The following is a 25,182-nucleotide window of genomic DNA, read 5'->3' as shown; positions in this document are numbered from 1 at the left end:
AGCTCCACAAGACTGGTGTGCTTACTTTAAAATTGTAGTAAAAAAGGAATCACAGTTTTAGTTCAATTCTCTCAACAGTTTAACGTTCTCCCAATATTCAGTTAATATATTGTACTGTGTATCAGATACCTTTGACTTAGAAAGTACAAGTTTGACTTAGTATAAGTTTGACTTAGAAAGTATTAGTTTGACTTAGAAAGCTCAAGTTCCTCATTATTTGTTTAATACACTTCACTTCTGAGCTTGCTTTCTCTTCTTTTAAAACCATTACTACTTTCTTACAGCAATAATTTGTCCAAAGATCTTTCACTCCACTCAAAACATTTCTGCAGACATATTGACTATCAGGGAGATACTGGAAACTTGAGCAAACATCAGTCAGGGTTAAAGCATATCCAGAAATAGACAGACCACAAAAATCCCCAAGTATTACAAGTTTGCAAAAATGCTTTCTATACATCTAATTACTTTAGAGCCATGTAATCATCAAAGGAGTCATGTCTATAGAGTTTTATTACTTTCTGTCTAAACTCTCACTAATTCAGTCCAGCAACAGTTGGCCTTCTTTATTACATGGGCCGAGAGCTAACTTGTGCTTAGCTTGTTGTCCAGCAGGATTCCCTGTTCCTTTTCCTGCAAAGCTGCTTCCTGTGTGGAGAAGTATCACTGCTGCTAGAGAGGAAATGTTCTACCCCACATTTCCAGTCTTATCAAGAGACAGAGAGCTTCCAGGCTGCACCTAGACATGATCAAGAGAGGTCCCCATCCCTGCCTGGCACATCCAATGAGATCTCAGAATGATAACACATCACTCCAATCCAAGTGTTCAAGAGAAGGAGCTAAATAACTAATCCATAATACGTTACTTGGTATGTGCTGCCTCACAAATACAAGACATTGCTGAGACCACCAACAGTGTTGAACAAAGGCCCTGTGTGCAGTGGGTTGTAAGTATATCCTATGCACAGTAAAGTTTCTGACTGAGAGATGTTAAATAATGACAGTTTAGGGTACTTACTGCTACACAAAAGCTAAACCCATATTAAAACATCCATTGCATATCATTCACTTCAGGAAGATCTACCATTCAGGATAGATAAATCCTCAGTTACACTTACCCAAATGATTCTGCCAACACTTTAAACTTGCTTCCTCAATAAAAGGTCTTGCAACAGTTATATCCACTTGCCCACGATCATTGACTGGTAGCGTCACTTTGAAAACTTCTTCTAAAACCTGTTTTTTACTATGGATCAGCTCTGTCCACACCCTGTTTATAGCTTTTAAAAGAAGCTGGCGACCTGCATAGGTACAAAATCACAAACAGCAAGCTCTCTATGGTGTTTATAGAACTGGCATTTTTACAGTAATGAACTAAATAATTTCTGCAATTATACTCTAGTTTCTTCCCCTCTTGCATGACTCATAAAATGCCTCTGACCAGACTTTTTCTGCCACTTATGTGCTATCAGAAAGTATCTAACAGCTAATTTTGACAACTCTTTCTCTGTGAATTTGAAACAGTGGCTCTGATTAGTTGTTAGTTATTAACAAAATGAGACTCAAAATCTCACAGAAGTATAGGTCTATAAACACATATATAATTCCATACATACATTACACTTAATACTTTTACATATAGGGACTGTAGTGATAGGAAAAAGGGTAACGGGCTGAAACTTAAACAGCAGAGGTTTAGACTGGATATAAGGAAGAAATTCTTTACTGTAAGGGTGGTGAGGTACTGGAATGGGTTGCCCAGGGAGGTTGTGAATGCTCCATCCCTGGCACTGTTCAAGGCCAGGCTGGATGAAGCCTTGGGTGATATGGTTTAGCATGAGGTGTCCCTGCCCATGGCAGGGGGGTTAGAACTAAATGATCTTAAGGTCCTTTCCAAACCTAACTATTCTATGATTCTATGATATGACTGTGTGCGTAAGTACACACATGCATATATTGTAAATATATACATGTAAGGAAAAAAAAGTTAAAATTAAAAATCACTCCATCCTTTCTTCCACAGCTAGTTCATATCTTTCCTTTGAGTGAAAGACCCTGAGGATGCCACTGAATAACAATTTTACCAATTATCTCTTATCTATGTTCATGTAAGATCCAGCTGATACAAAACAACGGTGCATAATTAAAACAACCCATTTCTATTGCATCTAACTCAGTGCATATAAAGCAATATCTCTAATTCTGGTGCATGTTCGGAAAATAATGAGCTCTTGCTATTTTAACAAAACAGTAACTTATCCTGGATATGTCTGTCTTGATATTTCTAAACGTTTTTTTAAACTATTTTTAATATATTTTTATAGATCATCACCCCAAGGCCACAATCATCTTACCCCCAGCCCTTAGAATAACCGGGGTAAAAGACTAGCACTGACAATACAGAAGTGGCATTAGAAGACATCTGTGGCTTTGTCATTTTCATATTACCTTCACTGACATCTTGATTGTAGACTCCATCTGGTTCTATATCAGAGGGGATCATAATGTGCCAAGTTGTCATCCTTGCTTCTGCTTCCAATCCAAACCCATCGACGTTGCTACAAACACACAATAAATTAACATCAACCAGGAGAAAAAAGAAACAAGTCTCCTCCCCCCGAAAAAAGAACCCAAAACCAAGCTAAAGCATTTGATTTCCTGTGACAGTATCACAAAGATTAACACGTGCTCCTGCAGCAACATATCTTCACTTCTGTGCAGGACTTGATTTCTGATAATCTGCAGTCACAAGCTGAACTGAAGGTTTAGGAAATATGACATGCCACATACACTGATGGTGCTAGAGGAAGATAGTAATATTGAAGAAGAAGATGAGGCCACAAATAGCGTTAGAGTTTCTGATGATGATGCTTCCCTGGTGTCTCTGGATGAAACACAAGTTGTACATCTTTTTGGAAAATAAAAAAGAAAATGCCAGGCAGGCATTTGCAGCAATGCAGAAAAGTTGGTGTCTACAGCGTTTGTCATGGGTATCTGATTTAACGCCTGACTGGACTTTTTTCAATACCATATATCAAAGTACTAAATATGGAATTAACATTAAATGATTCAATAGACCATAAATCTAGTGACAGACCCCTTTGACTATTAATTACTTAGCACCAGTGTTTCTTTCTATCTTGAAAACATTTCAGATTATCAAAGCATAACAACAAATGGATAGAGAAGTACTTGTGTCAGTATTTTTAAATACCTCTGTAAAAGGAGGTAAAAATATTCTCTATATCTGTGCTCCTCACACTTAATTGTGTTTTAAAATGAATCACAAGCTTGCTTGCATTTCACTGGCTGAAAAGTTGTTAATAGTTATCCAGAATTTGCTGACTTATTCACAAGCTGAGTGTCATTGCTGACAGAGAACAGGTCATCTTAATACTTCACAGCCCTGCTTCTGGAATGAACTTCTGTCTGAAATACTTACCTTCCCACATGCAGATTAATCAAGCAGTGAGCTAGGCAGCTGATGAACTCTTGATCATGATTTCCAGGTCCCAAAATTAAGTTTCTGTTGACAGTAAGGACCCTTAGGGAATCAAGGAGAGCCACTTGCTGAGGAACAGTTTTGTGTGCCCTTGAGAACTGATACAAGATGGTCCTATTCAGGCAGTGATATATAGCATCCAGCGATAGCCCCTGAGATCTTCTTTTCGACTAATGTGAAGTAAAGCAAACCATGATCAGATAGGAGCAGAAAATCAATTTATCAGCACACAATCTTCCACTGAATTGACCCATGCTCATTTTTTCAATTAGTATTTTACTAAGAGTCAATTTCATAAATATCAAGGATTGAAATGACATTAATACATGCCAATACGCTTGTAACGTTAACATCTATAAAGATGTTGCTGATTTCTAAACACTAAAAGTCTTCTAACAATCTCAAACAAAAGTCCAGGAGGAAGCTTTCAAAAAATGTTGAAATTATTTTAGGAAGCTTCCCAAATTCATGTAAGGTAATTTTTATTATTTATTTTGGGGGATGTCTAAAAAAACCCCAATGCAATCTGAAAGCAGTTTTTGTAAAATGCTCCAATACTCCATAATAAAATGCTCTCAATGCTCCGTATAATAAAGCACTTCATACTGACAAGATGCACTAGGCAAGCTCAGCAGAGAGAGATAAAACCTAGGGAAGAAAAACTCTCCTGACCTGACATTTGCCACTAGCAGGTTGCTTAGTGACATCACTCCATGGATTTTAACATAACCTGTGAAAATGTTTTTGCAAGCAGGCTAACTGAACACCACTGTTACCTGTGCAATGAGCTGGATTATGAAGTCCACAAGGAGTTTGGATTCTTTGTTGAACATGCCCTGCCAAAGCTTATCTACCACACGCTGTGTAAAATAAAAGACATTGTTCACCAGCACTTGGTAGCTTCCTCCACTTGTTATAGGCAGAGATGCATCTTCTCCTAGGTAACAAAAAACCCCAAAGTTTTATTCATTTATCAAAAAAACCCGACACCTGTGTAAGTACTTTCACACTAGTTTGTGCTTCCTAGACATCTGTAAAAGAGGGAAAGACTCAGTCAAAGCTAAAAGATCCCTACAATGATCTTTGATGGTAAGTGAACATTTTAAATCAAGAGTGACAAAGACCAAAAAAAAGGGGGCATCAATGGGCATCAGTTGCATGTGTCTGCATGTAAGGCAATGTCAGTCCAGCTGTATTAAGAGAAGCTTGGCAAGTACAAGTTCTCCCATTAAAAAAAAAAAAAAAATTATTCGTGGTGTTGATGTTGCTGGAAGTTCCCCTGCATTTATTCACTTGTTGCCTTATCTGCACATAAAGAAGCTGACAGCACTGCACGTGGAGGAAGCTAGCAAAACCTTGAAGACCTGGGAAAACTAAAGTTCTGCTCCAGTCCTACACAGAAGTACTTGTAAGGGCACGAGATTCTTCCGACAACTTGACTCAAAGCTTCATGCAACATGATTCTGGATTTATTTTATTAATGCACAGCAGTCAGAGAAAGACAAATCAGTGCTGTGGCAAGAAAGGGAGAGCCTTACAGCACTTTCAAACAGGAATGCATGCTGCGCCATGACATTTAGAATGGAAACACAGCAGATTGAGAACTCCTGGGAAGTCCAGCAGGCCACCATGAAATCCAACTGGGCAACTGAGCAGCGATATTCCTACAGGCCACTACAGAATCATGTAAATCCTCTTGGGTTTAGATGGTGGGACAGCCTACCCTGCTGACATCCAAGTTACAGTCATCTAATTCTTTCCCTATCTATCCATTAACTGGATCAATGGAGCACTACTCCCAGAATGGGGATTAGTAAAACTACAGTAGGGGAAAGAGAAACAAAGGTAATTTTTAAAATATTGAAGTCCCACCATGATAAATTGAGAGAAACTTCAAATCCTCTTCCAAGGCAAGAAGGACAAGAGAAGATGCAAGATCCCATTTCAATTCTTTTTGACATGACTGTAAATTGTCTGGCTCATGTATCGAAAAAATCACATCATATAGTTTTTCTGAATAACATCTGTCATGGCTTTGGCACAATCAACATAATAAGGGAATACGCAAGTGCAGCAACATCATTTCAACATCAAAGGAAAGGAAAGGGCAGGGGAAAAAAATACAGGCTATCAAGTTGTACCAAAACAGGGCATTAATAAAGTTAAATAATCAAAGCCTTTTGACTAAATTAATAGATTGATAATTAAAAATTGTTATATTACCCAGTAAAACATCAGCTGCAAGTAAATGGTCCATCACTCCATCCAAAACATATGTCTGAAACTCCTTCTGCTGCGTTCGTGTCGATCTTTCAGGGGAAGCCTAATAAAAAGAAATACAATACTTAGATAATAAACATCTCTAAGTGAGCAAAAAGAGGGAAGGGGAGGACAATCTAGGTGAGTTTCTCTTAGCTTTTGTGATCAATTTTTTCTTTCTCTTAACATTCTGCCTCGAGTAAAATGTCTTGGCTTTATTCAAAAATTTAAGAATACACATAAAGTACACATCAGTTGTATTAATCCTATTTAAATCCAGTAAACATATCTTCTGCCACCACAGGAACTGGAAAAGAATACATTCCAGAAAGATGCATGAAATTCTAAATAAACATATGGTTGAACTGTGACCTCTGCAGTAAAAAAAGAGGAAGTGGAACAGATCAAACATATACGTTGATCATCACTTCTGTGTGGGGTTCTGCATATTACTATAATGGTCTCTATATAGTCATTTAATGGATGGATGAGCTAAACCTTTCTAATTACCTTTGCACTTAAAGGGGAAAACCACTTTATCACCTTGTGTTTTTCAATGTATACATAATCATATGTAACTGAATGATCCACGTAAAACAGTCCTAGAAAGCAATATAACGTTAAGTCATCCTACTTGGTTTTACCCTGTAATGGCTTAGCAGTGTGTACATGCCCAATTCTCTGTTTTTCCTAAGAGGCCAGTGATGAGTGATAAAAGATTAAAACAGCAATAAAACAATTGCAACAATACAGCCTCAAATATGCTTCCTGATGTTTGCAGGTAACTGCAACTTTTGACAATTCAATTTTTTTCTTTTAACAGCAGATGCCCAACTGATCCAGAAAATTTGTTAGGAAATATACAAGCATGGTCCAAAACTCTTGCAGCTATCAAAAAAAGTCAGGGACACTCAAAAACATTCAGACGATGTAACAAATTGATAAGTCTAGGGAGAATGTGAATTGATGCAAACAGAACATTTCAAAATACATTGTCTGAAGTGGGTGGGCAGTTAAACAGAAATTGAACTCCTCATTCCCTATCTTACCATTAACAGAAGGATGCTTTCTGCAGGTGTCACAACCTCTAGAAAGTAATTTACAGGAAGATAACAGTTATACTGGTTTTGTTTTTATAGCATATGGTACCATATGTCCTGTCACTTCTTCTTCTCTAATATGAATAAAAAAGAAATCTTAATATTTCTGCAGGGATTCACAGGGGTTTTACATTTCCTACAAAGTCAATACAGCTGTCAGGGTCTGAAAGATGTTTTAACAAATGAATCACACTCCACAAAAATAAAACTTGAAGAAAGCTACATCTCAAGCTGCACTGTTGAATATCTAGTGTTGCGATCTGCTACTTGTGTTTCTAGACAAAAGGGAATAATGGCTAAGATGCCAAAATAAGATTATGGCAGCTCTAAAGGGAAATAAACTGTTGACATGATGTGCTCAGCAACTGACTGGACAAATGAAAATTAAGCCATCCACAAACAAAAGTGGTAGTAGGACTGCAGTGTGGAGGGGACAACAGGGCATAGCAAGAAAAAAGCCAGGTAGTCATCAGGCAGACTGTCAGCTCAAACACTTGAGATGGTCACCAACTGACACAAATGCTGGAGGGAGCAGGGAGAAGTCCAGAAAACATTCTCAAAGGAAGGTTGAGATAAACCCTCTGCATCTGCTTTCTTAGGTTCTCCAAGCTGTTAAAGGTGAGCAAACTATTACTTATGAGACAAAAGTGTTCCTTTTCTCTTTAACTCTTATTTCATGACAATTTACAGGATCCCACTGAATCCCAGGTCATCATTCCTCTAACTTTAAAAGGCAAGTAGAGTATTTCAGGGAATAAAGTGTCACAATAACCAAAACAAAACACAAACCCCAAAGAAACTATACCTCTAACAGAAGATCTACCAGAGGAGTCTGTTTGCTGGCTGGTGTGAGACATAAGTTATCAATTATCATCACACGCATAAAGTCAAACACAAACTTCTTGGCAGGATGGTTGGTTAGGTATGTCTTGGTGCCAACATTGCAATATTCTGACTGGCTCCTGTTCATGCCAGAATCAGCTGCAAAGGCTTTAAACTCTTCAGCTGGGGACCCAACTTCATCATCAAGATCAGTGACCTGTGAAATAAGGCATGTTAAAACTCCACAGATCAGCAAATTAACAGCAGTCTTTTTACTACTCTGCTCTTCACTTGTCTTTTAAAGGCTGCTTGCTTCACAATTAGCTTCTTAAGAAGCCTTTGTAAAAGATAACCGTGTTCAGGATCAGTTCCCTAATACACAACAGAAGAAACATCCAAATTCTAGCTTCAGATTTCCATGGCAAACAATAATCACTGAAGACTTGCATGAGTACTGTGTGAACTAGAGGTCACATTTCACGTTCACTTACCACAGTTACCAAGTAGCAGTCAGGCAATTTCTAGATACTTTGCAAAAATACATTTTCTAATTGCAACAAAGACTTTTTTTAAAGTTTTTAACAAAGTAGCTAAAGATAAAAGCCAACGAAAAAGGCTATCCAGCTGACATGACAGAAAGCAAAGAAGGAACTAAGCCTTTTTTTTTTCCCAATAAGATACCTTCAGAATGCAGTTCTGGGTCAGCCAGTTTCCCAAAAAAGGAAGGTCTCTAAAGCTTGAAAGCTATGAAATCCAAAAGTCTGTTTTTATGTAATGCCTTCCTCTGGATGCAAGAAGAGACAATAGGATTTCCCCTCTACAAGATTACTGCATCAATAGCTGACATCCAAAGCAATGTTTTAACACTTGGTTTGCTTTGGAAGGAGAGATTTCCCAAGAAATTAAGAGAAGCCCAAACATGTACTCTATCTGGTTTTAGTGGCAATCTCAAAAATGCTAAAAGATCAGTTAAGAATTTTCTCTGCTGAATTTGGGTTATAGTGTTTTGTTGCAGAAACCTGGCTGTTGCTCATCTTATTTCACAAGGGACTGATTAGTTCTACATGTTTGGGCAGAGGGAAATGCTGGAGGAGTAAACCAGTTTGGAGTCAAGAAACTCCTCAAACAGCAAAGAGCTCCAGCTGTCAGGCAGCTACACAGAGTTTCAAGGGACCTAGCAGTTAAAGTAAAAGTTGCTCTGAGGCACAAGGCTCCTCTAAAAACTATACGGGTGAATTCTAAAACAGCTTTATCAGTTTATAAGTGGCAATTTTTTCTTTCTTTTTTGAATGAGCTCCTAGAATCTGCTCCAAGTGAAAGTTTAACTTAAAAGCAAAATAAACTGAGACTCATCAGCATGAATGTATAAAAACTGATCTCCCACTTTTATTGACAACAAAAAGACAGCATGCCACCAATAAGTATTTCTGATATATATCCTCCATAGTTCTAGCATTTGCCAACCTGTAATCTAACTATCCTTTCATGTTCTTAATAAAACTACTACTTTTGTTTTGGCTAACAATAACTATTTGTTTCCATTCACATCCTAGAAATAATATTATTTGTAAGTGACACTAAGCTCAAAAAATACTCCAGGCAGAGATGCAAGCAAGGTTAAATTCACACCCTCTCCTGGCTCAAACTCAGTAGTTCCAGGTAATATAAGAACACTCTTTTGTGGTTATGCCACAAAATAAGAAATGGGAAGTGGGAGGAAAAAGAAGTTTTAGATTTTATCACACCCTCCAAAGCAGAGGCCTTAAAGCACAGGCTGACCCAGTCTCCCTTGCTTTTATAAATCTGAGATAACATTGTTCATATGATTGAAAATAATGTTCCATTAGAAAACAAATGAAGTATGTACATTCATCTCAACATGCAGTTTCAGATGTTGCTGCACAGCAACTGCCTTTCAGTTGAACACATGCTTCTCTCAATTCCAAAACACAAGTACAAATTGTCCACCCCAGGCTTTACAATGACCTCTTTCTGCAGGGTAAGTAGAGCTTTATCTTTGTATGACTGTTAATTGATGAATCATCAAAAGTAACATTCAGGGTAAAAATAAAACTAACTAACTAGTTGGATTTCCTACCATCTCAGAGTAAGGTCGGATGTTGAAAGGAAACACTGTTGCTGCCAGTGCACACAGGAACTCTGGACTCATCCACAAGGAAATGAGGTCTGGCACGTTGTGATACAAATATCGAAAGAATTGCATCAAGGTGACTGGATATTCTCGAAGCCAAGAGCCTTCTTCCTCTGACTGCCAAGGCTGGTTTTAAAAACAAACAGCATATTAGTACAGATGGCACTAACTGAAGAATGCTCATTTTAGAATGGAGCTGCAGGAAAAGGAGCTGTAGGGTCAAATATGCTACCAAAAATATTTGTCAAACATGCAATGAAATACGTGATCATTATGTGATCAAAGACGGGGCCAAATGTGCTCAATCACATGGACAAACACTTCTTCAAGCAGATCAGAAATCAGTAACTGAACACGTGGCCAAAAACACTGCCAAGTGTGAAAAGCACATACAGAACATGTCAAATGTATGTTGGAGTACTTCTCACAACAAGTGACCAAACATTGTCCAGAACACATGACTAAAGTGCCTGAACAAGTGACCTGATCAAGCAAGTGACAGAAAATGTGTTTGAGCACATCACCAACATGTGATAAACCTGACCCAATTTCACACAACACTTATCTGAGCATGTCACCATATAATAAACACCTGACCAAACATGGGACCAAACACCTGGCTAATCTTGCCTCCATGATGTCTGACAATTGAACAAGCCAACAACCTCTAAAAACCACAGAAATCACATATCCAAACCATGCACCTATACAAGGTGACAATAAAAACTGATAACGTGTCCAAGCAATCACACACACATGACTGAAGACATGTCAGCATGTCACCATATCACCATATCGTTAATTGCATGAGAAACACAGCTGAACATGACAAACATCACAAGAGGACATTTCATGATAAAACAGGCTAGAACAAGTTGCAATCACATGAAGAAATGTAACCAGATAAATGGCTGAACACATGATAAACCCACAGCAATAACACATGACACTCACTTATGCCTGAACATGTGTTTGAGCACATCACAAGCAAGAGCCTGACCACGTTTACAACACATGACTGACCATAAGACAAAGTCTGTGTCCTAACATGTAATGATTCAAAACATGTTGGCAAACATGCCCTGACCCATATCAATCCAAAACAATGATGGCACATATGAACATAAACCTGATGACACAGGACAAGACTTCAAGGCAAAAGACAGCACATGTGTCTACTAAGCATGTCACAACTGTCTGAACCATTTGTGAGACCAAAAGTATGACACCATCAAGAGACAGAACATGTGACAACAGCAATGTGTACCGTAGCAGGTCATGAACATGTCTACTGTTAGTACACGTCCAGAAGACGCTTCTAAAAGTGTTAACATGGGAGTGACATAGAAACAGTGCTTCTCAGAGCATACCACAAACACGTGATGACCAAACAGACAACAGGTGATGCCTTTCAAACATTTCAGGAGATAATTTTCACCAGATGACAGACTCTGGTTCCTAGCAAATACAGATTTTCCAACTGAGAAACCAACTTTCACTACTCCTGACATTAGATTCAAAGATGACACATTTTGCTGGCAGGAAATCCATTTCCTTCAGCATATGGCTATTAATAGTCAGGGGACTTCTCTGCATGTGCAAAGTTCATGCACGAAATCTGCAACTCAGAGAGCTTTGAGCAGATGGGATATAGAGTCTCAAACATTCCCCCACGATGTTAATCAGGAAAGAAATTCAATGATCTCTGCCAAGGGCATTTTATCCTTCTGCTTTCTTGTTTTAATTGCAGGAAAACACAAAGCCCAGCCTTTTTGTGAAAAAAGCAGTGTTAATTTTATGGCCACTAATATTTCAACAGATACTGAAAAATAAAGTAAGATAGAAAGATGGTTTTCACCCAAGTACTATGAGCCTAACTTACAGCTGAGTTTGTCATTACACTAACAAAACCTCAATTACTCTAACTCAGCTTTTGAGTACATGGCAAACTTGAACAACTCTGTATATTCAAATATGAACAAATTTATTTATGCTTACAGAATTCAGCATGCTCCTTAGCATTCCCAGTAATAAGAAGGCAGCTTCTGTACAAACACTGTGTACTGATGAAGTAACGGTGCCACAGGAGGCAGGAACTCCGAATATGAATGTCCAAATAGAGTCTAAATCAAACTGTAAGAGGTGAAAGAGAAGAAAAAAGACATGGAATGATCTCTTACTCCTGTACAATTTGAGGCCTAATGAATTGTTTTACATCCTCCAAACTTTACCCCCAAAAGCTTCATATGAAGGTCACAGAAGAAAATTCCTTCTAACCATATGCTAATGTAATTGCAACTCTTACAGCTTCAAAGTATTTAAGTGTTTTGAAACAAGACCCATCAGCACTAGTGCTACACAGCCAGCTCAGCCTTTTTCACTCACATCTAGAAGTAAAACCCACATGGTATCCCACAGAAAAAAAACCCAAACCAAGAACAAAAGAAAAAAATCAAGTTGTATTTTCCAGCAAGTCCAAATAATTAAAAAATACAAAAGGACAAAGTGTCCACCTCTAAATATTTTAAATACTTTAATTTCAATTTATCAGTGCCGTACTCCAATGCTGTGAGCAGGAGGTTAGCTTCATGCCTTTAACTTTCTGTAACACAGTACTGAAAGTGCTGTCAAGTATTCCTGTTGAGAAAACAGGCAGGCACAATATGTCTGTGGTCTGAAATTCTTACTTTCCAGTTGCCGCTGATAAATAAATGTTAGCACTGCATCCATTCTGAACAGGTACCTTGTCTATCTGGAGTGTGGCTTTTCTCCATAAAGCACTATACTAAGGCTTCCTAGAACTTTGCTGTAGACCATATAATACCTACTCATTTACATACAATTGAAACAAGTCCAAAATCAACCTTTTTCTGAAATAAAAGTTACCTTGTTACAAAAAATTACACCCCCTTCAGTACTCACACCATGCCATCTTAAACCATGGATCTGCTTCTCATTTGACCCAAACACACCAGAAAGACACCAGCAACAGCTATGCCGTAACAGGATGGTTTCCACATACTCCCACAATACCTCGTCCTCCCACCCCAAACAACACAGCACTAAACACCACATAATGACTGTGAGTCAGCTGCAGAGAAGAAAGAGAGGGCCCGGTTAATCCATTATTTTCTTTCATGACAGACAGATTTACATTTACATTTCACTAGGTAATCCCTACCTGGCGACCCCGATTACACTTGCTGCTGATGACAGGTGCACTGACCTGCAGGTTCTCAGGCAGTTCAGTGACAGGCTGCTGCAGGAAAAGGGCCATAAGGAGGAAATAGAGTGCAGGTACATTTGTGTGCTTCGGGAGAAGGGACTGCAGAATGGGAAAGCCTGGGAAGTGACAAGCATCCCGGTTAATCTCCCGGACCGTCGATCTGCCACCAGCACTCCTGCCGACATTGAAACCTGAGATGAAAAAGTACAAAAAGCCAACAACATTAATTGGGAAATGCCCACAAAACTCATGCTTACCTAAGCAGTGAACTTGATAGGGTGCCTCCTCTGAAATGAATGCCATAAAACATGAATGTGTGCATATAGAATATCACAAATGTATTACACAATTCTGCTGCAGATGTCTAACTTTTTAATCAATAAAAAAGGAAGATTGCCTTCCAATACCACATAGATGACACTGCTCCCTTCAGACTGCTTAATGCCACTGCATACACACAGATCCTTTTGCTGACTGTGACTGCAATTTTAGACTTTTAAAACACACAAGCTTCTGAAAAAAAACATATTCTTCTGGGTGAGAGAAAAGATAATTGGTGGATTAACCTTAATCTCAGTTACAGATTCATATTAGCAAACAGCAATCCCATTGTCCATTTAAGTTGATGGGCAACTAATTTGCTTCCAGAGATGTCTCAGGGGCACCTTGTATGCTGGTATGAAGCATTAAACGCTCTTGTTTTGTCTTAAGAGTGCTGCCAGAAGTACAAAACTCACCTCTTCTGACCCTAATTCTACCTAAATATTTAATCTTCCTGTTAAAAAAACACACTGGGATGGCAGAAGAGCTTATTTTCAAGTGAGGAAAGAGGCAGGAAGAAAATTCAGTCTCCTCACCAGCACAAACAGTAAGGCATTCTTCTGACACTGCCTGAGGCTGTTTCACAGATATTCTTTCCATCAGAAATTGTCTTTTTAAACAGAAAACATCTACAAAGAATCAGGCTAATGAAATCTTTGCTACAGAGTTTCAGGAAATCCAACAGTAATCTTGAACAAAAATGGCTCATATTTGTTTTCACGAGAAATCTTGGAGCAAATATGTTGTAATTTATTAGAAAGCACATGGTATAAAAATTAAATAATCTGTCACTATCAGTTGAAGAGACACATGTTTAAAAATACCTGTTTGGTCACAATCTATTTTGGATTCAATTAAACTGATACTACAGTAAGAAAAATAGGAAATCTCTTTAAATACACACCAAATGTGACTGTAAATCAAAATCTTCTTCAGAAAGATTTTGTGACTGAAGAAAACATTTATGTTATTGGGCATTTTAAGTGGATACTGAATAAACAACAGTCAAGCCCCTATAATATCAATGGTTTTCAAATTAAAGGCACATGATGAAGAGAGCATAAGATACTTAGATTTCAAAGAGACAAAGCAGAAAAAAACCAGACTTCATACTTTAATTTCAAAAAAAGCTCTCTTCCTGAAGTAAGGTCACTTTAGCACAAAAACAGATCGCATACTGCTGCAACACAGAGAGGTGGTTCCTTGTACAGTCATTTTAGGAACAATAATTAAGTTGAAAGTACTATTAATATCACTGTCCCTATCTAAAGACTATTCAAGGAAGTTGTGAATGCTCCATCCCTGGCAGTCTTCAAGGCCAAGCTGGACAGAGCCTTGGGTGACATAGTTTAGTGCAAGGCGTCCCTGCCCATGGCAGGGGCGGTTGGAACTAGATGATCTTAAGGTCCTTTCCAACCCTAACTATTCTATGATTCATGAAAGACTCTCATTTAATGTCAATGGGTTTGCATTGGTGTCTGAGTGGACATTCATCTGAAAACCACTATCTTATTTTGACTAAAAAAAGAGATCTATGGGAAATCACCACTATACCTGGCGATACATGCACAGACTTGACATCTGTTATTTCAGACACTTGGAGCTACATATTCAGACAGCTCAGAGATGCTCAAAATGGGTGCTGTAGCACTAAAGCCTTATACACTGAACTGTAGATCATATGCAATAATGGAAACGTCTCATAACCCAGACAAATGAAGTTTTATGAACCTACAAAGTCTTTAAAATGAGAGAGAGCACAAGTATGCATGTGTGTCGAAGAATGCAGTAAAAGGGAGGGGAAAATAAAGGCTGAGATGGCAGCATAAACACAGAAATTCCCAAGATAGCAAAGGAAAATCCTGGTAAATTTAATTGGCACAGAACTCACTAGACAAAGCAGCTCAGGTATAAGACCGCATGATGCTCTAAGCAAACAAGGAAATTTTACTGAATCTTTACTAGCTGTGTACATAAGGTTCTTGTTGCTATGTTTGCGTCTAGCTCTGATGTCCTACCAGGGGAAATGCTTAACCTTACCACGATGGTAACAGAAGAAAAAAAAAAAGATTAGCTACACAGGCTCCATGCAGATGATGAGGTAATACTGAGTTTACAGTGAAATCTGTGCAATATCAACTGAAGGGCAGTTTTGTAAAACTGCTCTCTTTTGTCTAGGAAATCTATCTCTGAATTGTAAGAAGAATGAAGTGCAGAGCCACCTGGTTGCAGCACATGCAGCAGTAACAGAAAGGATGCATTTCCCAGACAGTATTCATGCAATAACCCACTCCTCAACATACAGACACACACACTCCCACGCCATCCTTAGGTCATGAGAGGCTTAGATGCCATACCTAGCACAGTACCAATCTTGTTGGTCAAGACAGAATCCGTCTGATCGAGCCAGCCTCCACCACTGAGACCCTCCTTAAATTTGATAAGGATGGACTGATTACTCAACAGGACCACAAGAATTCGCATGGCAGCTGTGACTGTGGTGGAATGCAGATGTTCTTCCATAAACATCATAATCCAATCAAAACCAAGTGTCTTGATTAGTTCTTCACAAGCCCTAATTAAAAAAAAAGAGAAAAAAAAAGTCACATTTTACAGCATTTAGTTCCCTACTAGGTAGTAAAAATCGGTGCCCTCCGATACAGGGCAAAATTCAAGATCAGAAAAAGTTCAGATCTATTGAAGAATTAACTGAATTCTTAGGTAAGTTTGCGACACAACAGAAATGCTGCTCACCAAATCTTGTAGAATGGAACACATACAGTTTTGCAGAAAGGAAAGACTAAATACAGCTCCCGGAACTATTCCACTGAACAAGATTTCTCCAACTCCTGCTTTTGATAGCAAATGTGGAATGCTGAACTGGAAACATTTATCCACAAATCATAATTTTCAAATACTTTTCACTGAGCCTTCCATAGGTAGAGAATTTTCACAAGCCTTTTTTATAAACTGGTATTAAAAAATAAGGTTCTTTAGTTGGGATTTTTTGTTTTGTTTTAATTAAGGGAAGAGCTGCTTAAAAATATTTGAAAGACTATGCTCTTTAATTTCTTTTTAGCAGTATTACTGAAAAACTCAAGCAGGTTCAGGTTGTATATTAACCAATGCTCAGTCAATCACTATATAGTCTGCAGTCGCCATACATTCACAAAATGCCTCCAACAGACTCAAGACAGCCTAGCGGGCAGTTGCTTGACAGCTGTATTTTATCAAGGTTTAACTTGACAGTGTTGCAAAGTCTCTTCTCCAACTCACTATGACTCCAGTGCCTCATTAACCTATAAATATCATGTTCCCTTCCATGAACAAAGAGAAGCAAGTAATCTCCCCTCAAATCTATTACATACCTTCCTTTCCTGCTGATATTTACTTCTGTTGCTCCTAACTTGAAGCATAAGTTTCTACTAATGCTGTCAATCATGGTCTTACACTTTTTTTTAAAGTCAAACAAAAAAAACAGTTAATGTAATAGCTGAAAGATATGCATTAGTTACACCAGCACCTTCTTTGTACTTGCTTAGTACTATTATTCTTGCTACCACAAATGACAACATACAACTCAATAATCATGCGTTCCATTTCTGCTAGCATACCCAAGGTTAATTCAGTGACATCTGCATAGATCATTTAGTAGTTCCTATAAATTTATATAATTCTACTAACCAAATTGAATGGGGACTGTATAATTCTTCCCCCTAGAAATAAAAACATATATCCTTTCTCTACCTCAAGTTTTTTTGTACTTACTGCAAATTAACAGTTGTCTTGTCTTTTGATGTATATAGAAGTTTCAGTAGGATATCTAAAAGCCTGTTCCGCAGTAGAATAAGATTAGCCGAAACAAGTCCTCCAAAATCATCCTCTGTTCCTAAACATTAAAAAAAAAAAAAAAGAAAATTAAGCTTTTGGAATTTAGACATTTTAAAGGCTATTCATTAATTCCATACATACAAATTATTATCATCACACAGAGTTTGGTCAGTTTGAAGAATGGGTAAAAGGGAATTGCAGCTTCTCAGATAGTAATCTAAACTGAGGTGGTCCAAATTAACGAAGACAGTCACTCCTGGCAGGTAGAGACAGAAACAAACACTGCTTCACCCCACCCCAATCTCTCCCTCCCGACAACATGGTAGATAAACATTTTGGATTAAGCGACTAGGGAGATGGGAATCCTAAGAAAAAACTTGAAACTTCCTAAGTCCTTCCAAGTCTAAGAAATGGGGAGAAACAGATCCCCAGATTCATCACTGGTTGATAAAAACCACTTACTGCAAACCAAAACAATACCTGTAGCTCAGGAGTAACTTTACATTTATTTTGTGAATCACTCTTATTGCACCTTATGCTGTCAATGTAAAAAACATGTTTTTACATTATTTAAAAAAAAAAAAAAACAGAAAATCACAGCTTGAGGTGATATGCAAAAATGAAGACAGATAAGGGAATCATAGAATGGCTTGGGTTGGATGGGATCTTAAAAGATCACCTGGTTCCAACCCCACTGCCATGGGCAGGGACACCCTTCCCTAGATAAATGGACACTTTCTGGGCCAAGTTTTGTGCTTAAGTCACAGACACAAACACAAACCATCTTCTATGGCAGAAATACAGAGGAACTAGTGAAGATCAGTAACCTAAAAATCTCATGTCCTCTGGTTCAAAAGCTTTTCTCTCCATTCTTGTCACAGCCTGAATTTCTCCCCAAGGGTCTTCAGTTCCCCAAGGCATGCAAAAAAAGCAGCTCAGGCTATGGTTAGCCTGGGAAGAAAAGATAGCTAGCCTGTAGCGAGATCACCAATCTATACTTCTCTCCAATACTCATACCTTTCTTTTCCACTAAAAAGCACAAAATTAATCATCTTGGAGCATTCAGAAGGAACAGGAGGCGTATAGGGGGATAATTATGAATATGCAGACTGCCTAAATCTTGTTATTTGGGAAACCAAACCAATAAAGCTAACTTTAAAGCAAAACCACTTCTCTTTCACTTGTACCTGCACACCAGTATATTCCCAAAGTGATACTTAAGGCAATCCCTTCTAGTTATTTGGGTGACATCCACTGTGGGACCAAAACATTTTTGATCAGAAAGACTGATCAAAAATGCAACTGCAAAAGCCTCTTTTCTTTAGGAAAACAAAGGTAGAAATGGTCCCCAAACAATTCAATACAAGCATTCTTGAAGGAAAGCAAAACTTTTTTTGGCCTAAAAAAATAACTAGACTGTCTTAGTCAATTCTTCTGCTTCTTCCACACCTGGAGGGCACAGGCACCTAGTAACCCATTTTTGTCTTCTTTTTCTCCCCACAAAGCAGCAGAGCTGCATTGCTCATCTGAATTGAGTGGAACAAACAGAATGAAACCATGCAGTGTTAAATGAAGTAAGCCAAAGTACATGGGTTTTGAACTGCTTTGCACGCAATACTGAAAGCTAAAGTACCACAACTAACTAGCAGTCAGATTATAACAAAATTGCAATATTGTTAGTGACACTATTTCTAAATTTTACATATTTAAGCACAGAAGGGATCAAAAAGTATTTCACTTCTACTGCTTTTAAGCCATGCTATCACTTACCACTGTCAAGCTTTTCCTCGTTGTTTATTTCCATGACTACAAACTTCTCACAGACTGCGAATGTAGGTAAGGTGGAAGAGATGAACTGTCCAAACCTTGATGTACACAGAAAAAACATCATTCATTGATATGACAGCTGCACTCTCATCTATCAATAATTCACCTTACAACATAAAACCAGAATACTAGTGAGAGGGAGATATCCAAAAAAGTCAGCTTTCTCACATCTCAAAACTGAGGAAAACAGTCTCCATCTAAAGTCAGTAGCCCAAAACCAATTTAATGTGTAATAATTAATGGAATCTTTGCAGACAAATCTGTACATAAGGGACTCTGAAAGTGCTAGGATTCCAAAAAGGAAAGAGGGAGATACCACGAAGTCCTAATAAAAGGAATACCACAAGTTAAACCATAACAGCTTAACATGTATTATATAAACAGCGATTACTTGACTCTGGTATAACATTTATGCCTATAGCTTATGGGTTTCCAAGTCATGGGTTTCCAAGACAAGATGACTATGCTTCTCAAAGAAAGGAGATGCAATATATTCCTCTTCTTTCTGGAACTAAGCTGAAATGATCCCTAGCTAGTATAACTTTTTCCAAATTAGACATTATTTTTCATTTTATGTCCAGAAATGGTAACAAGGAACACTCAGGCATTCTACAATCTGTTTTATAACTATTTAATCACAAAATCAATAGTTTTATAAAACAAAGACAGGCAAGACGTTCATGTTGATGCTTCTGATACTTTTAATTGCACTTAAACTGAGAAGCTGAAAACGTAACCATTTGTATGCAAAGAACTCCCAAACCCTGTGTATTAAATCCATTTCCATCATAATTAAGGGGGAGACAAGAAAAATTATCAAGAAGCTGAACTTATTAAAAAGCATTTAAAATAATACTGTATGTATGAATCACAATTACTTATGTAGCTTTCATCTGTCAGAATAATACATATCTGACAGCTTTAAATATTGTTTTACACAGTGATGATTAAGAAAAAAAATCTTAAACTAAGCCTTTCCTGCAGGGAAGTAATCAAAGCTGCATTTTAACCAGATGTAATAGAATCACAGAATCATAGAATAGTTAGGGTTAGAAAGGACCTTAAGATCATCTAGTTCCAACCCCCTGCCATGGGCAGGGACACTTCACACTAAACCATATTACCCAAGGCTTCATCCAGCCTGGCCTTGAACACTGCCAGGGATGGAGCATTCACAACCTCCATGGGCAACCCATTCCAGTGCCTTACCACCCTTACAGTAAAGAACTTCTTCCTTATATCCAATCTAAACCTCTGCTGTTTAAGTTTCAACCTGTATTTGAAAAACGTGGCCAGTACTTCAAAAGAGCAAGGAAGCTGCAATGTAGCACCTTGGCTTTTCACCTGCAGAACATTAAGCCAGTTTAATCAGTCAGTCACACCTGGTTAGATACAAACAATTTAATATGCAAATCAAGATATTAACAAAACTATTGCCTATGGCTGGTTCACTGTAGCTCTCACAGAAAAAATTCAGTACATGAGCATGTCATGTTGCTTACTCTACAGCAGTATGACCATGGAGTATTTTTGACCAAGATCAGCAACATAATAAACATAAGAAGGCCAGATTTACCACAGGTGTGGGTTACCTGAGCAAGTCATAGCTGCTAGGAAAGCCTTGAAGCAAAAAGCTCAGCACATTACTAATTGCAGCAATAGTAGGCTGGGACAGAGACATATCTCGAAGAGTCAAGAGCAGTCTTGGGATGAGTTGGAAGTCCCTCATTAACTTGGCATTCTTTGCTGCTTCACTGGAAGAAGAAAGGAAGTGGCAATTCAGAATTCGAGCATCCCTTACATATTACCTAAACCTCTAAGTCTCATTACTAAGCTGTCAATGCTTCAGACCTTGACTCTGTGAGAAGTTCAATGAAGTGCTCAAATAATGACAGATGAAGCTCATAGGGTGCATGAAGCCACACCTGAAATACAGAATAAAAAATTATTTTTGTACACAAAACCACTTTATGATTAAAAACTGACATTAATATACCAAACATTATGAAAGTTTTGAAGAGATTAAAACTGTTTGTCTATATGACTATTTACCTGGCCATTGTACTCAAAAGCACATTGCAAGGTTCTCAATTGTTTGGTTTTCAACTTCAAATAAATACTAAATATACCAGTGAAGACTAAAGAAACACATATTAGTACTGATATATTCTCTATAAATGTATCATACTGAAAACTTTTTAAGAATTCTAGACAGAAAAGTTACATGCTCTCTGGACATCTCTTCACACATATGGGGCAATGACTCCAAAGGAGTTACTGGGGTTCACGAGGCTGATGTGAAATGCTGTGTTAAGTTTATTTGGTTTATGCAAAGATTTTCTCTTTGTAAAATTAACTTCTGCCAAGATTAAACTCAAGGTCTTCCCTGATTTTGATTTTTTTTTAATTTTCTTTTTAGCCAGCATTTGTACACCATTTTAAGTTAGATCCTCTAAAAAAACCCTAAAATTATCAATTGTTCAATCAATACAAGTAATCAAAGAGTAATAAAAGATTAAAAAAACAGAAAGTTGGCAGTTACAGCTGCAAATCTTAACATTGACTTGCTAGTAAACAAAACATAATTAATACTTGTGCTGTAGTGTATAAAACTGGCTTACACAAAATGCTTTCTAACATTTTCTTTTCTTCTAACCTTACCATCTAAAATGATCAGAACAAATCTCTTCATTTCTGTGTTTAGCATAAGAGTAAGATCATCTAATTTATCCAATTTAAGTGAAATGCTTGAGTCACTGATTTCTGAATACAAAAATATAATAAATAATTTAAAAAACCCCAAACAAGCCAAAACCTGAGGCTTTTGGGAAGTTTCTTCTCAGTGACTCACAAAGCTGTTACTTGCACATTTATTTTATGTTTAAGTCCCCTAAGTATATTCATTCTCCAGTTATTCTTGGTCTTCAGGGAAAATAGAAGACAGACATGAACTAAAGAATATTAAATTAGATCTTTTGTACAGTAGTTGCTGTCTGAGTACAGACCATTGATGAAGCTTCTCAACTGATTCCTTTCTGGGAGAAAGAAAAAGAAAGAAAGAAAAAGGCAGGTTTCATATCCAACTGTCAAATGAGCTGGGCTGCTGAGTGATTCACACTTCTGTGCTAAATAATTCATCCACCTTAAGAACTCTACCACAAACATTAGCTCTTGTAGATATTATAATAACTTCTATTAAGTCTATGTTTAATTTTGTGAGCACAAAGGAAGCACTACTGTAATTTAAAAGGTTTATTAAACCCTAGTTACATGATACTGAATAATGTGTCTTTAGATGTGGCACAAACTTATTTCTCATTTTAACATTATGTCTCAAGTTAAAAAAAAAAGGAAACTTTGGTGTGTGAAAAATTTCCTTTGTATTAAAACCCCACTTAGGTTAAAAGAGAGGCTTGGGTCTGCCCTTTCAATTTCTTTTATCTCTGTGCCATAATTATAGCATATTGTTGATCAGGGGACTGGAGCACCTCCTGTATGAAGACAGGCTGAGAAAGTTGGGGCTGTTCAGCCTGGAGAAGACTGTGTGTAGACCTCATAGCAGCCTTCCAGTATCTGAACGGGGGCTATAGGGATACTGGGGGTGGACTCTTCATTAGGGACTGTAGTGACAGGACAAGGGGTAATGGGTTCAAGCTTAAACAGGGGAAGTTTAGATTGGATATAAGGAAGAAGTTCTTTACTGTGAGGGAGGTGAGGCACTGGAATAGGTTGCCCAGGGAGGTTGTGAATGCTCCATCCCTGGCAGTGTTCAAGGCCAGGTTGGACAAAACCTTGGGTGATATGGTTTAGTGTGAGGTGTCCCTGCCCATGGCAGGGGAGTTGGAACTACATGATCTTAAGGTCCTTCCCAATGCTAACTATTCTATGATTCTATTATCTTGGCAAGGTGGTGCTGGGTTTATTAAAGACTTTTAAGCTCTTGATAAAAGATAGTTAGCAAGGGCAGTTGATTTTATTAAAATAAAGGCTATAGCAGCAGGAGTTTTTTTCATAGACAAGAGTCTTGAATAAAATTTCCAGGAGGGCTTTGAAATACTCAAATAGACATCTAAAAAAAGAAAATGGCTAACTCCCTAAAGCCATTTGTGCAAAACAGATATGCACTATAAAGTCAGTATCTTATTGCTGGATTAGTAGTGGTAGTTGTATTTTTATTTATTTATTTATAGCCTATGTGAAACAGAAAACCTTGACTCAGCCTGTGTCAGGTATAGGAGCCAAAGGAGCAAACACTAAACGACAAGTTCTACACATCATTTATCAGCCTCTATTACATTAGCACTTCCTTCTGAGCTTCTCTCCTTTCCTTAATATAACACAACAACAATGAAATATTTCAAGATTCGGCTTGCGTGACACGTAAGTGCCTTACTATTAACTGCCGGAGGCATACGATAAAGTGATTCCTGTGTGCTATGCTGAAGGTTCACCTAACAGCTGTTACTTTCAGTATGTCTTCCATGCCTCGATATATGTCCTGCAGTAGAACAGATTGAAAAAATTGCTGAACAGAGAACTGCAAAATATATCTTCTAAAACAACAAAAAGCAGAAACATCTGTGGTACCCATTCATTGTTTCTACAGTGATTCAAGCCATTTCATCAGGAAAAGCTACCAGTGATCTCGCTGTTCAAGTGCTTTTCTGTACTATATAAGAAATAGGAAGTTCTCAGGATAACAGCCTACTTTGTTGTTGTTCAATATATAAAGGCATGCTATCAGCATCTGACTTAATCACTATCCAGCATCATGATCACTTTTCTGTGCATCTTTACATACTTCGAAATCACAGAGCAGATCCTGAAAGGCAGCAGAATTTGGAATGATGGATGTCTCGTGCCCACTATCAACAGTTCCCACCAAGGAAAAGGTCAGATGGAGAATGTGGCTGTTCAGAAGGGACCGTTTCTTCTTTAACAGCATTGCCAGCAACTTGAACAAATAAACAAAAAAGGAAATAGTAGCCCATGAATACAGAACAATATTGTCTAAGCACAAAGAATGGAAGAAATGTCTGTTTCTTTTGAGAAGGCCCTTAAAGTATGTCTGATAGTAGATCCTCTTGAAACTTGAAAGTGACATTACAGTTGATTAGAAAGGAGCACATCTAGGACACCCTCCAGCTCAGAAAACATCTGTTCTAAATTTCAGACAGTATCTAGGCACTGAAAAAAGTAGCCATGACAAGATAAATCTGAATAAGCCTGACTTTCTTTTTCATTGCTGCCCTTTGTTGCTCTAGGCATCACCACAGATGTCATCCTTATAATCCCCATTTCTGCTCTAACTTCTTAAAATTTGGGCTGGGAAAGAATCAATTGACAAATGTACTATTACTATTTCTTGTCTTCTAATGCATACTTGTTAAACTCTTAACATACTGGCCTTTTCAGCTTCACCATCCTCCTTGAAACATTACTAAGGAAATAGGGATTTCTGGGAATCTCTCTCAAACCATGCTATTTGCTGAGGTCAATACAAGTGGAATGTAAGGTTGTGTGTAATGATCCACTGACTGCTTACGGTTTAAAGAGGACACTGTCTAGATCTGTTTGATCAAAATAAGCCAAGGTCTGTAACAGGCTATATAGAATACTATGCTTATAATAACTATACTAGCCATTAGCATTACAAGGTTTGTAAATATGCTGCCTAAAACGCAGAACAAAGTTTCCCTTCCAGTAAAGCAGTCTTTACAAAAAATGTAAAATGCATTGGTTATGTGAAGATCTTTTCAAGTCAGTCAACCAATCCTTCTGCATAACTGACTGTACTTTCCCCATCCTGATGGATAATTAAGTCTTCAGCTTGAAAGCAAACAGCATCACTAACTATAGGGTCTGTGCAGTCCTCAAAATTATGCTTTCAAGAGTCTACTTGTTCAGTTTTCTTCATGTGTCTGTCCTCCTCTCTTGCTGGCCCATCAAGGAGACAGGAGCTCCCTGATCATGGAGGGCTTGTAGGGTTGGGTTCACAATCCTGGGAAAAGAATGATCTAAATGCTATAGTTGTGCTCTTCCTTGCTATTAATGAAGGCTCAGTTTCAGCAAAGCAGCTAAATGTGTACAATGTCTTACCAAAACTTTCCACCCTCTCCTTTAAAAGCCACCCAAAATAACT

At 37.9% G+C, this 25,182-nt stretch overlaps 1 protein-coding gene across 1 annotated transcript in view; it reads right to left on the bottom strand.

Moving 5' to 3' along the window:
- WDFY3 (WD repeat and FYVE domain containing 3) overlaps window positions 1–25,182 on the bottom strand; it is a 115,656-nt gene that overhangs the window by 30,954 nt on the left and 59,520 nt on the right. The window contains exons 24-38 of the mRNA XM_005146574.3: window positions 23,842–23,994; window positions 20,892–20,965; window positions 20,633–20,794; window positions 18,984–19,078; window positions 17,151–17,271; window positions 15,740–15,957; window positions 13,017–13,252; window positions 11,834–11,968; window positions 9,782–9,961; window positions 7,667–7,900; window positions 5,726–5,825; window positions 4,279–4,439; window positions 3,443–3,672; window positions 2,449–2,558; window positions 1,119–1,301 (exon numbers count right to left, since the gene is read on the bottom strand). Coding sequence (XP_005146631.2) covers window positions 1,119–1,301; window positions 2,449–2,558; window positions 3,443–3,672; window positions 4,279–4,439; window positions 5,726–5,825; window positions 7,667–7,900; window positions 9,782–9,961; window positions 11,834–11,968; window positions 13,017–13,252; window positions 15,740–15,957; window positions 17,151–17,271; window positions 18,984–19,078; window positions 20,633–20,794; window positions 20,892–20,965; window positions 23,842–23,994 — 2,392 coding nt within the window. The remainder of the gene's footprint in view (window positions 1–1,118; window positions 1,302–2,448; window positions 2,559–3,442; window positions 3,673–4,278; window positions 4,440–5,725; window positions 5,826–7,666; window positions 7,901–9,781; window positions 9,962–11,833; window positions 11,969–13,016; window positions 13,253–15,739; window positions 15,958–17,150; window positions 17,272–18,983; window positions 19,079–20,632; window positions 20,795–20,891; window positions 20,966–23,841; window positions 23,995–25,182) is intronic.

The sequence above is a fragment of the Melopsittacus undulatus genome, chromosome 7, assembly GCF_012275295.1.
Source record: "Melopsittacus undulatus isolate bMelUnd1 chromosome 7, bMelUnd1.mat.Z, whole genome shotgun sequence".
NCBI lineage: Eukaryota > Metazoa > Chordata > Aves > Psittaciformes > Psittaculidae > Melopsittacus > Melopsittacus undulatus.
This window is presented reverse-complemented; position numbering and strand designations above follow the sequence as displayed.